The 12,493-nt window shown below is 44.0% G+C and overlaps 1 protein-coding gene across 2 annotated transcripts in view; it reads left to right on the forward strand.

Annotated features, from left to right (window-relative positions):
• The window catches only part of LOC135542796 (collagen alpha-1(VIII) chain-like), a 37,114-nt gene extending 25,820 nt beyond the window's left edge, over window positions 1-11,294 (forward strand). For both annotated transcript variants that reach the window (XM_064970001.1, XM_064970002.1), the window contains 2 exons: window positions 6,143-6,545; window positions 7,981-11,294. In XM_064970001.1, the coding sequence (XP_064826073.1) occupies window positions 6,146-6,545; window positions 7,981-9,929 (2,349 nt within the window). In that variant the 5' untranslated portion in view covers window positions 6,143-6,145 and the 3' untranslated portion in view covers window positions 9,930-11,294. The remainder of the gene's footprint in view (window positions 1-6,142; window positions 6,546-7,980) is intronic.
• Window positions 11,295-12,493: the final 1,199 nt, after the last annotated feature.

Here is a 12,493-nt window from a genome sequence, read left to right on the forward strand (position 1 = left end):
ATAAGCCTTTCTGTGTTGTATGGGCCAAAGTGGTGTGTTGAGAAGCAAACCATCATTGGCCATTGCAGCACACATGGGGATTTTTCCCCCCCTTTGGCCTGGAACCTCCACAGTGGCCCTTTGACCTATAACATTCCTTCCTCTGCGCCGTGTTTTGGCAAGGTTAAATCCAGCTTCATCGATAAATACAAATGAATGTGGTCTTTCCAGTGCTTCCACCTCCATTACTCTCTGAAAAACAGTAAGTGCACAGTTTTACTGTAGAAATGCTAGTGTTTTTTTTTTTACTGTAAATATTTTGTATAGCTGTGTACGTAACCTCAGACGTCTTACCTGGACATGTTGGTATCTTTGCTCTTTTACCTGTTCACTGTTTCTCTCGAACGGTACAGTGTATAACTGTTTCATTGTAACTTGGTGTTTCTTTAGGACTTGAGCAATAGTTGTTGTGCTGACAGAATTAACATTTTCAGATATATCATTATCAGCCAGCACTCTATCTTGAATCTCCCGCAGTTTTATTGCATTGTTGAAAACAACCATGTCAACAATAGCATTTTCCTGCGCATCTGAAAATATTTTTCCTCTTCCCCCTGTTGGGGGCAGCCTTTGGGTCCTGTTGTAAAAAATATATTTTACAGTCAAACTTACTGTAATATATTTATTTATTTTATTTTTTTATTTTTTTTATTTCACCTTTATTTAACCAGGTTGGCTAGTTGAGAACAAGTTCTCATTTGCAACTGCGACCTGGCCAAGATAAAGCATAGCAGTGTGAACAGACAACACAGAGTTACACATGGAGTAAACAATTAACAAGTCAATAACACAGTAGAAAAAAGGGGAGTCTATATACAAGCTGTGCGCAAAAGGCATGAGGAGGTAGGCGAATAATTACAATTTTGCAGATTAACACTGGGGTGATAAATGTTCAGATGGTCATGTACAGGTAGAGATACTGGTGTGCAAAAGAGCAGAAAAGTAAATAAATAAAAACAGTATGGGGATGAGGTAGGTGAAAATGGGTGGGCTATTTACCAATAGACTATGTACAGCTGCAGCGATCGGTTAGCTGCTCAGATAGTAGATGTTTGAAGTTGGTGAGGGAGATAAAAGTCTCCAACTTCAGGGATTTTTGCAATTCGTTCCAGTCACAGGCAGCAGAGTATTGGAACGAAAGGCGGCCAAATGAGGTGTTGGCTTTAGGGATGATCAGTGAGATACACCTGCTGGAGCGCGTGCTACGGATGGGTGTTGCCATCGTGACCAGTGAACTGAGATAAGGCGGAGCTTTACCTAGCATGGACTTGTAGATGACCTGGAGCCAGTGGGTCTGTGTAAATATTATATAATTGCAATACAAAATAGATTCCTGTAATGTTTTCATTTACTGTAAGGATGTAACTCTCACCTGTTTGTATGATGGAAAATTCGCATTACAGATGCCACTGTGGATCTTTGCAGATTGGGTTGCACCCTCAACCCTGCCTCTCTCAATGAGAGACCATGGTTCACAACATGGTCTATAAGTGTAGCCCTTATTTCATCTGAAATAACAGCTCTTTGTCTTCTTTGTCTTCCTCCACGCATCCGCCCTCTCCCTGCCACCCTTCTCCCTCCACGAACCCATCTTCCTTGTTCCATTTCCAAAATTAGTCTTTCTGAGCTCTACCTATATATACTGTAATATGTGTGTGTGTTCACTAACAAGTCTAAAACAAGACACCTGCTTAGCCTTTCAGCTGAAATTGCGATCAGCAGTGTTGAAAGGCACAAGGCTGAAATCTATTCCGTTTTGAATGTGTGGTTCACAGTTTTGACAGCAGTGTGTTAGCATTTGAACAAAGTGCTGTAAATCCACAGTGTTGTGCAGGTTGTGGTTAAAGTCATGGGATAAGTGTGTAGAGTTTTGAAAACTGTGTTCAAGCAATGAAAAACGAACTAGAGTTTGGTCCACATGAACTGCTGCTGTGCAGACTGTAGTTAGAGTTTTGCACATGTGACTCCAGTTGTGTCCACTGTCGTTTAGCAATCAAAAAAAACTGTATTGTAATTGTATTATTTTAATATTGGTGGTTGGAATAGTAGAGGCATTATCCCCATGACTTCTCGTGTGTTATTCATCAACCTAATGACTGCTATTCTGGCGAGGAGAATCCATCCAGTGCTGCTTTCCAAAACCAATTCCAAACTCTAACAAAATGGCTGATGTTGCTATTAAAACACTAAAGCAAAATTAGCAGAGGGAAATAGAATATTTGAATAAGTAGTCACCGGCCTACAGCACACGTCCCCCCACAATGCAACAGGTTATGGATGTGGTGAGTTACTGTACACTATAGGCCTACAAATGTTATCCATTAATACAGTCTGGCAGCCTTCGCAGTCTATAGAGTGATAATATCAACCATATTCATGTTTCTACAGATCCACTACTTACACTACACACAAAGAATACGTAGCTGAAATTGGAATGTCTGCTGGCTGAGCCAATGTTAGCTGACACAACACTGACATTACATTAACAGTAAGCGGGTGGACTGTGTAACACTGTCGGCAGCCCTCTGATTTGTGTGGCTCCAGCAGCCTACCCACATGAAAAACAACTATAGTGTATACCATGGTAGGAATACTGTTGTATTCACTGTATTGTTTCTGTGGACTTTATTGTAGCATTCACTGTAGTTGTTTTGCGACTGAAGTATACTGTAGTATTTCCTATAGTGTTTTAGTTGCATTATATTTGACAAAGACTGAACAGGTAAAAGAGCAAAGATACCAACATGTCCAGGTAAGACGTCTGAGGTTACGTACACAGCTATACAAAATATTTACAGTAAAAAAAAAAACACTAGCATTTCTACAGTAAAACTGTGCACTTACTGTTTTTCAGAGAGTAATGGAGGTGGAAGCACTGGAAAGACCACATTCATTTGTATTTATCGATGAAGCTGGATTTAACCTTGCCAAAACACGGCGCAGAGGAAGGAATGTTATAGGTCAAAGGGCCACTGTGGAGGTTCCAGGCCAAAGGGGGGTAAAAATCCCCATGTGTGCTGCAATGGCCAATGGCCAATGATGGCAAATTTTCCATAGCATGTAGGTAGAATGGTTGGACTGGGGTCTGAACAGGTAGTTCACAGCTTCTGCTCTTTTCAATAGCCATACGGAACACAGTATAATTATGGTCTATACTTGGCATGTAGGTTTCTCACATATGGCTGGCACGAATTGGGATATGGGGATGGGGAATGGGCAGGGTATATGCTAATTAAATACTGTGGTATCTACTATAGTTTTTTAAAGTGTTTTTGCTGTCATTTCATTTTTGCTGTCATTTCTATTTACTATAGTATTTTTTTGCAGATAACACTAGTATTTACTATAGTATACTACAAAATTCTACACTAAGTACTACACATGATCGAAGGATACTACAGTGTGTAGTATAGTACTCTATAGCAGACTACAGTTTTCTGCAGAATTCTATAATAAGTAGTGTAGTATTCTATTGTAAACTGTAGTATTTTTTTATGTGGGTAACGCCCTTCAGTCTAATGACATGGTAATGTGCTCATTTCCCAGACATCATGGTAGAAACGTGAAGGTCTGGAGGTATACTATGGTGCTTTCATAGCTTGGTAGTTGCCAGTGTTAAGGAACAGTGTGGAGTGATCTTGGTGTTTATGTGTTTTTCTTATTTCGCACTGGCTCATGGGATAAATCAATTCCATCAACAAGTTGTTCCTGTTATGCTCCTACAGTGGTTGTAAATGAGAAATTATGCTTAATTCTACCAGTAAACATTTTAAAGATGTTTGATCAACAGGACCGATGACATTAGTGAAATTTGGAAAACCCTGAAAGTCAAAGTGTTCCGTAGCTTTGACTAGGTCCAATGTGCCGACCTCCTGTTTCTAAGCAGTCTGTCACAACCAAGACTTGATAAAGTCAGCATTGAAGCTTTTTTAGGGCATTTAATTTTGGCTGAGCATTAAACCAAATGTTATCCTGTTCCCTTGCTTCCTGCTTGTTTTCTGAGAAATAATACATCTGGCATGTGGGATATAAATGGACTCACTGCTGTTCTCTGCTGTTCACAGCCTGGCCAGACTGATTCTTATGAAAGCATGGAGAATCACAACCTTGACTTGGACAGAGTGAGGTCATTTTATCCAGTGTTGAGCGCGTACAAATGGTTACTGCGTAGACAAACTGGGCATTAAACGGTTAGTGAAAGCAGAGATGTTTTTGCAAGTCAAACCATAAATGACTTGATTCAGGTGGTATGGTAGTCTGTGGTCCATGCTGATGGGAACCACACATGCCAATTGTCCATTTAGTCATTGCTTTTCCTTTGGTCTGAGGAGGTCCCTTAAATGCCATGTCAGTGTTGTACTGCATGTACTTAGCATATACTGACAACCCACTGTGCACAGACGTCAGTTCAACAGTCTCGTTTTGATTTCCATTTGGTTGAGTTGTCAATTAACGTGAATTCAACGTGAAATCCACAAACAATGTCACCATGCCATTGGATTTAGGTACAAATTTGGGTGAAAAAATTAAATCCCCTTTTACACTGATGAGCAAATCCAATCAGTTTTCCACATTGCTTCAGCGTCATCACATGATTTATTTTGTTGAAATGATGTGAAACAGCGTTGATTCAACCAGTTCTTGACCAGTGGGAATAGATGTGCTGTGAAGACTGTCATGTTTAGACTCTGCCATGTTGCATCTAACTCCTCACCTTTCACATTGGTTTGTCTAGGTGTCTGGAATAAGACTAATCATAATGTATGACCAGCACAGGAGGTTGGTGGAGAACGGGCTCATGGTAATGCCTGGAGCCGAATCAGTGGAATGGTACTGTATCAAATACATCAAACACGCGGTTTCCATCTGTTTGATGCCGTTCCATTGGCTCCGTTCCAGCCATTATTAGGAGTCGTCCTCCCCTCAGCATCCTCCACTGATCAACAGTAATCTTACAGCTAGCTCAGTGTCCCTCCAAATGTACTCTAACACCTTGTTTTAACCAAATGTTCTCTTTAAAACCCAAACAAGCATACTGCAGTGTTAAAACTCTTCTTTTGGTATTTCTTTCATTAGTCTGTGGTTGATATTATACCAAAATGTTTTGCGTGTCAACAATCAAGTTTTCAAGATATATAACTTTCAAAATAGAGAAATAGAGTCGTATGATGAATCACCTCTTCCCTCGTTACACTGGGGTAGACCCACTGGATCAGTAACAACTGTACAGTGTGAAGCTTCGAAGTAACGCGTTGGATTATTTTCAGTTCGAATTTTTGCACATTCGTTTCTCAATGATGCAAAACACATCTCTTCATTAGAGCAGGAACTGACATCCGCAACAACAAGGAGCTCGCTCTCTTTTCCTACCCGCCCAGTAACTCAAAACACATCTCTTCATTAGAGCAGGAACTGACATCCGCAACAACAAGGAGCTCGCTCTCTTTTCCTACCCGCCCAGTAACTCAAAACCCCATCTCTGAATAAGAGTGTTATGGTTTCAGAGCCAAAAATATCTGCCCTTGAGGAGTGGCCTGGCTGTCCACGCTGGCAGTATCAAACTCAAATCCATGTGATTTAACTTGTCAGAATTATTAATTATCTGTTCCACAAAAAGATGTCTTTTAAAATGTTTCAGAGTACAGTATGATCAGAACATTTGGGAGTCCCTCGCTGTGTAGAGTCATATGGTTATAGTGCGCATCCTGAGGCCTCGCTACAAAATGTTAAATAGCACACTTATCTTAGCTCTCAGGATTCCGTGAAACTTCGGCGAGGGGTTATTGTACTGCCATACATTTTCTCTAATATGTCTGTCAGAATACCTCTGTTTAACTCATTCTATGGTGTTGAAAATCTCATCTGTTTAACTCATTCTATGGTGTTGAAAATCTCATCTGTTTAACTCATTCTATGGTGTTGAAAATCTCATCTGTTTAACTCATTCTATGGTGTTGAAAATCTCATCTGTTTAACTCATTCTATGGTGTTGAAAATCTCATCTGTTTAACTCATTCTATGGTCTTGAAAATCTTATCTGCTTAACTCATTATATGGTCTTGAAAATCTCATTCTGCTGACCTGCCCTCTCTCTCTCCTATAGGACATGGCCAAGCCCCTCCCCTCTACTCATCTATTGGTGGTGGCACTCCAGCTGTGTCTAGTACTATGCCACCATGCCCGTGGGGCGGCATATTACGGGCACAAGCAGCCGCAGCACCCACAGCAGCACCTTCCCCAGCAGCACCAGCCTATGCAACAGATACCTCACATGCCCCTAGGGAACGGGTATGGGAACGGGAACGGGAACGGGAACGGGAACGGGAACGGGAATGGGAATGGGGACGGGCTGCCCAAGCAACAGTACGGGAAGGAAATGCCACAACATATGCCATACGGCAAAGAGATGCCATATGTGCTGCCACAGTATGGGCAAGAACTTCCACAGATGCTTCCACAGATGCATGAACAACCCCAGATGCCACCCAATAAGGGCAAGGGAAAAGGTGAGATTTTAATAGATTGTGTACATCACAAAAATGTACACTCTTAGAAAGAAATTGGTTCTTTGGTTGTCCCCATAGGAGAACCCTTTTGGTTCTACATGGAACCAAAAAGGTTCTACTTGGAACTAAAAAGGATTCTTTAAAGGGTTCTCCTGTGGGGACAGCTAGAGAACTGTTTTTGGTTCTAGATAGCACCTTTTTTTCTAACAGTGTAGGCTAAACAATAGTATATTTGAACCATATTTAGATTTGAAATTGGATCATGGCCATGGCCACCAATGTGGGTTTGCAGGGAAAGCCAACATGGACAGTATGGTACAACCCGAGGTTCATGGTGCAATGCTGACATGAAACCATTACCCAGTCTCTGACATGTTAGTTCCATTCAAAACACCTCTCAACTGCTTTTCCAAGATTCTTCTAATCTGTCCTAACATCCACAGGAATCAGATCCAGCTCATGGGTTATAAAAGCATCCTTGACAAATCACATGTGAAGCAGGCAAAATACACTGTTGTTTACTCACTGTGTATGTCTGTACTGTGTTCTCCACATAGCTCATCCTAATATAGCTACTACTATACAAACCATTTTCCTTCCAAATGATATACTGTCTATACACACCACATATTTATATTCTGGATTCTGACGCATGCTCATTCTAATATATCTACCACTGGATTGTTAATTGGACTCATTCTGCTATTTCTTGTTTAGATGTTTTATTATTTGTATTGTATTTGCGAGTCATTCTATTTCACTTCTGGAGCTAGCATCCTAACTATTTCGCAGCACCTGCTAGAACACTTGCAAATCTTTGTAGATGACCAATACACTTTGATTTGAAATACGGCATATTGCAGATACTGTACACACTGAGAAAAAAGGTGTGATCTAGAACCTAAAAGGGTCCTTTGGCTGTCCCTATAGGAATACCCTTTGAAGAACCTTTTTGGTTCCAGGTATGAACCTTTTTGGGTTCCATGTAGGACCTTTTCCACAGAGGTTCCTACATGGAACCAAAAAGTGTTTTCCCTGGAACAAAAAAGGGTTCTCCTATGGGAACAGCCAAAAAACCCTTTTGGAACCCTTTTTTCTAAGAGTGTAAGACATTTCACATAAATTTTGACTGTTTCAACAATCAAGCAAGGAATCAGAGAAGGCTGAAAGAAAGTATGTTCGATAACTAGGAAATATAACATGCTTTTAACATCCACTATCAGCACCCTGTGTCCAAGGGGGATATTAAAGCCAGCTTTTGGCATTCATTTTCAAATGTAATAATTTGGCCCATCATCTACGGATGAAGGTCCATTGGGCTTACCCTAATGTCCATGCATATTAATTGGTCATGTTCCTATGTGCTCAATGAGATACTCAAATCACTAACTCCGGTCAGTAATTCATGATAAATGCTAATTGATGTCATCCACAGGTCAGTCATATCCCAGTAATGGGAAAGGCCTTGGAGGCCCACCACCTGATGATAGGGGACTACAGGGTCCTGGTCCCGAGGGGCCACCAGGAGCCCAAGGGCCTCCAGGACCACAGGGCCCTCCAGGGATGCTAGGTCAAGGGATGCCCGGCCCCCATGGAAAACCAGGCCCTCCTGGTCCCCAAGGGTATCCTGGGATAGGGAAACCCGGAATGCCGGGAATGCCCGGTAAACCTGGTGGAGGCGGCCAGCCAGGCCCAAAGGGCGACCTTGGTCCTGGTGGTGATGTAGGACCAATGGGGATGCCTGGGGGGCCAGGTCTTCCAGGGCCACCAGGCCTGCCAGGCATCGGGAAGCCAGGGGGTCAGGGACTGCCTGGGCAGCCTGGGCCTCGAGGGGAGCCTGGACACAAGGGCATACCTGGACTGCCTGGTCTTCCTGGGCCCAAGGGAGACAAAGGGATTGGCTTGCCAGGATTGCCAGGTTTGAAAGGACCTGGTGGACCACCTGGGCCTCCTGGTCAAGGGGGTTTGCCAGGGGTTGGAAAACCAGGTCTGAGTGGACTACCAGGATTGCCCGGGGGGGCAGGAAAACCAGGCCCACCTGGAGAAGGAGGACTTGCTGGTCCACCAGGTGAAGGAGGAGAACCAGGACCACCTGGGCTACCAGGTATTGGCAAGCCCGGGCAAGATGGTTTGCCAGGACAACCAGGGTTCCCAGGTGGTAAAGGGGAATCAGGCCCACCAGGTTTGCCAGGGGGCCCAGGCCTACCTGGTTACGGAAAGCCAGGATATCCTGGACCAAAAGGAGACAAAGGACATGGAGGTTTTCCTGGAGCTCCAGGCCCAAAAGGTGACAAAGGTCATGGAGGTCTCCCAGGGCAGGAAGGCCTTCCTGGACCCAACGGGCCACCGGGCATGCCCGGGTCCATTGGGCCACCTGGGGGTCTTGGTTTCCCAGGTCCGAAGGGAGAAGGTGGCAATGGAGGGCCAAAGGGGCTGCCAGGTCCTAAAGGTGAGTCAGGGCCTCCAGGCCTTCCTGGACAGGGTGGGTATCCTGGAGAGGGTGGTCAACCTGGACCGAGAGGTATACCAGGGCCACTGGGTCCGAAAGGGGATAACGGCCACAAAGGGTTACCTGGCCTCCCTGGAGCTCCTGGAATGCCCGGTTCAAGGGGAGAAGGTGGAATGCCCGGAGAAAAAGGTCACCAGGGACCCAAGGGAATCCCTGGAAATTTTGGTCCAGGTGGGCCACTTGGTCCTCCCGGTCTTCCCGGGCCAAAAGGCGAGCTTGGTCCACCAGGGAAACCTGGCTACCCCGGCGAAGGTAAACCTGGTGTTCCAGGCGCTTTAGGGCCCCAAGGGAAACCTGGCAACGGTGGACCCCCTGGTCAGCCTGGACAACCAGGACAACCTGGTCCCCCTGGCCCACCCGGACCCCCCACCCAACCACCTGGTCTTGGTGAAATCCTCCCTGAGCTGGGTCCTGGTCTGGACGGTCTTAAACAAGGCGGTTACAAGAAACCAAAGAATGGAGGGGACAAGAACGGCCTGGAGATGCCAGCATTCACGGCTCAGCTCACCAATCCTTTCCCCCCCGTAGGCTCCCCTGTTGTCTTCGACAAGCTCCTGTACAATGGCCATCAGGACTACAATCCCCAAACCGGCGTCTTCAGCTGTACCATACCGGGAATCTATTACTTTGCTTACCACGTCCACTGCAAAGGAGCGAATGTGTGGGTGGCGCTGGTCAAGAACAATGAGCCTGTGATGTACACATATGATGAGTACAAAAAGGGCAGCCTGGACCAGGCGTCAGGGAGCGCTGTGCTCCCCTTACAGCAAGGAGACACTGTGCATGTACAGCTTCCATCTGACCAGGCAGCAGGACTTTATGCCGGTCAATATGTCCACTCTTCATTCTCCGGATATTTATTGTACCCAATGTAAAGATCAACAACAAAAAGGGCATCCACACCACAACTCACTACATAGCTGTTTTATTAGTGTTTTATTCATTAAAACTGTTGAAAACATCAATAGTGACACAATGATGACAACAGTGAAAACTACTACTCGGCTCAGAAGTATCCAATGAATGTGTGAGTGCTACAGCTATAGAATGTTTCTGCCTTTGTATTGCAGTATTAGATGGGTGAGAAAAAAAACATAAATCAATCTCTCTGCAATACATTTCATTTACCCCAGAAATTAATTTGGCAAAACACTCAGATAAATTATTTAAGATGTCTGTATGTAGATATTCAGATAATTATGCAAATTACAATTTCTGTTGGTTAATAGGGAGTGGAAATGTTGCAAATGATTAAGAATACTGACTATCCCAGTTGTAGCAGTGTCATCCACCTCACATGATTGACAGTGTTTATAGAGAAAACATGGTTGCTGACATGCTATGGCGCTACTGTGGATAGCAGCATATTACAATGGATTTATTAAAGAGAACTATTTTAGGATGTAATTATTACATTTGCCCAACATGTTCTTCTCCTTATGTGAATACATAGCATTTGTTTGTATTTTATATTTGCATATCAGATTTATGTTATGTGCACTCAGTATATCCGTTCTTTGCATTCCAACAGTCACAGCAATATGACGCCACTAAAGGGCTAGCCGTCTACCGCAGCTTTCATAAGCAAGCATCAACGCATCCGCTTGATCTGTCATGCATACCTAATGTTAGTACACAATTATTCTTCAGAGGTCATTCCATGTGTGGACTTTTCAGAAGACATTCTAATGTCTTTATTTCATGCCAGATTATACTTTTGGCATATAAGTAACACTGTTACATTCACAGTATGTTTTACCATATATTGTTCCCCTTTAACAACATGATTTTTCCTATCCCATAGTTCCTCCACGACAGATTGATGTATTTTTTATCATCCACTTATTCACCTTGTTCCAGATTATGCAGTAGTGTCTACCATTTTTATTTATTGATATCATATTTGGAAATTAGATTGTTTCATGGTTTGGAACCTAAAATAAAATTCAATTGATATGCAACATAGTGAAGACATTTGGTTGTAAGCTGCCCATTTCAATATGCACATGAAGTTAAAAAGTCAACCACTCTTCTCTAAGCTATGTGGCAGTATTCCTCTCTGTCATTTATTTGTTTAACTACTGATTTTGTCTGAAATTGTAAATGTGTATACCTGTTGAGACTATCTTGAAGGAAAATATAAATGTTACCTGACAATGGTGCTAAACATATAACCAAATGAAGAACTTAGTATAATGTTTTTGGCACTATTGTTGTTTTTCTAAATAAAGATGAAGTGATTAAAACAATGTGTTGTCTTCTTTGATTTCTACTTGTTGCATTGGGCCTGCACACAAGCTGTGTTCACATTGGGCCTGCACACAAGCTGTGTTCACATTGGGCCTGCACACAAGCTGTGTTCACATTGGGCCTGCACACAAGCTGTGTTCACATTGGGCCTGCACACAAGCTGTGTTCACATTGGGCCTGCACACAAGCTGTGTTCACATTGGGCCTGCACACAAGCTGTGTTCACATTGGGCCTGCACACAAGCTGTGTTCACATTGGGCCTGCACACAAGCTGTGTTCACATTGGGCCTGCACACAAGCTGTGTTCACATTGGGCCTGCACACAAGCTGTGTTCACATTGGGCCTGCACACAAGCTGTGTTCACATTGGGCCTGCACACAAGCTGTGTTCACATTGGGCCTGCACACAAGCTGTGTTCACATTGGGCCTGCACACAAGCTGTGTTCACATTGGGCCTGCAAACAAGCTGTGTTCACATTGGGCCTGCACACAAGCTGTGTTCACATTGGGCCTGCACACAAGCTGTGTTCACATTGGGCCTGCACACAAGCTGTGTTCACATTGGGCCTGCACACAAGCTGTGTTCACATTGGGCCTGCAAACAAGCTGTGTTCACATTGGGCCTGCACACAAGCTGTGTTCACATTGGGCCTGCACACAAGCTGTGTTCACATTGGGCCTGCACACAAGCTGTATTCACATTGGGCCTGCACACAAGCTGTGTTCACATTGGGCCTGCACACAAGCTGTGTTCACATTGGGCCTGCACACAAGCTGTATTCACATTGGGCATGCACACAAGCTGTGTTCACATTGGGCCTGCACACAAGCTGTGTTCACATTGGGCCTGCACACAAGCTGTGTTCACATTGGGCCTGCACACAAGCTGTATTCACATTGGGCCTGCACACAAGCTGTGTTCACATTGGGCCTGCACACAAGCTGTGTTGACATTGGGCCTGCACACAAGCTGTATTCACATTGGGCATGCACACAAGCTGTGTTCACATTGGGCCTGCACACAAGCTGTGTTCACATTGGGCCTGCACACAAGCTGTGTTCACATTGGGCCTGCACACAAGCTGCACATTGGGCCTGCACACAAGCTGTGTTCACATTGGGCCTGCACACAAGCTGTATTCACATTGGGCCTGCACACAAGCTGTGTTCACATTGGGCCTGCACAC

The sequence above is a fragment of the Oncorhynchus masou genome, chromosome 6, assembly GCF_036934945.1.
Source record: "Oncorhynchus masou masou isolate Uvic2021 chromosome 6, UVic_Omas_1.1, whole genome shotgun sequence".
In the NCBI taxonomy this organism is placed as follows: domain Eukaryota; kingdom Metazoa; phylum Chordata; class Actinopteri; order Salmoniformes; family Salmonidae; genus Oncorhynchus; species Oncorhynchus masou.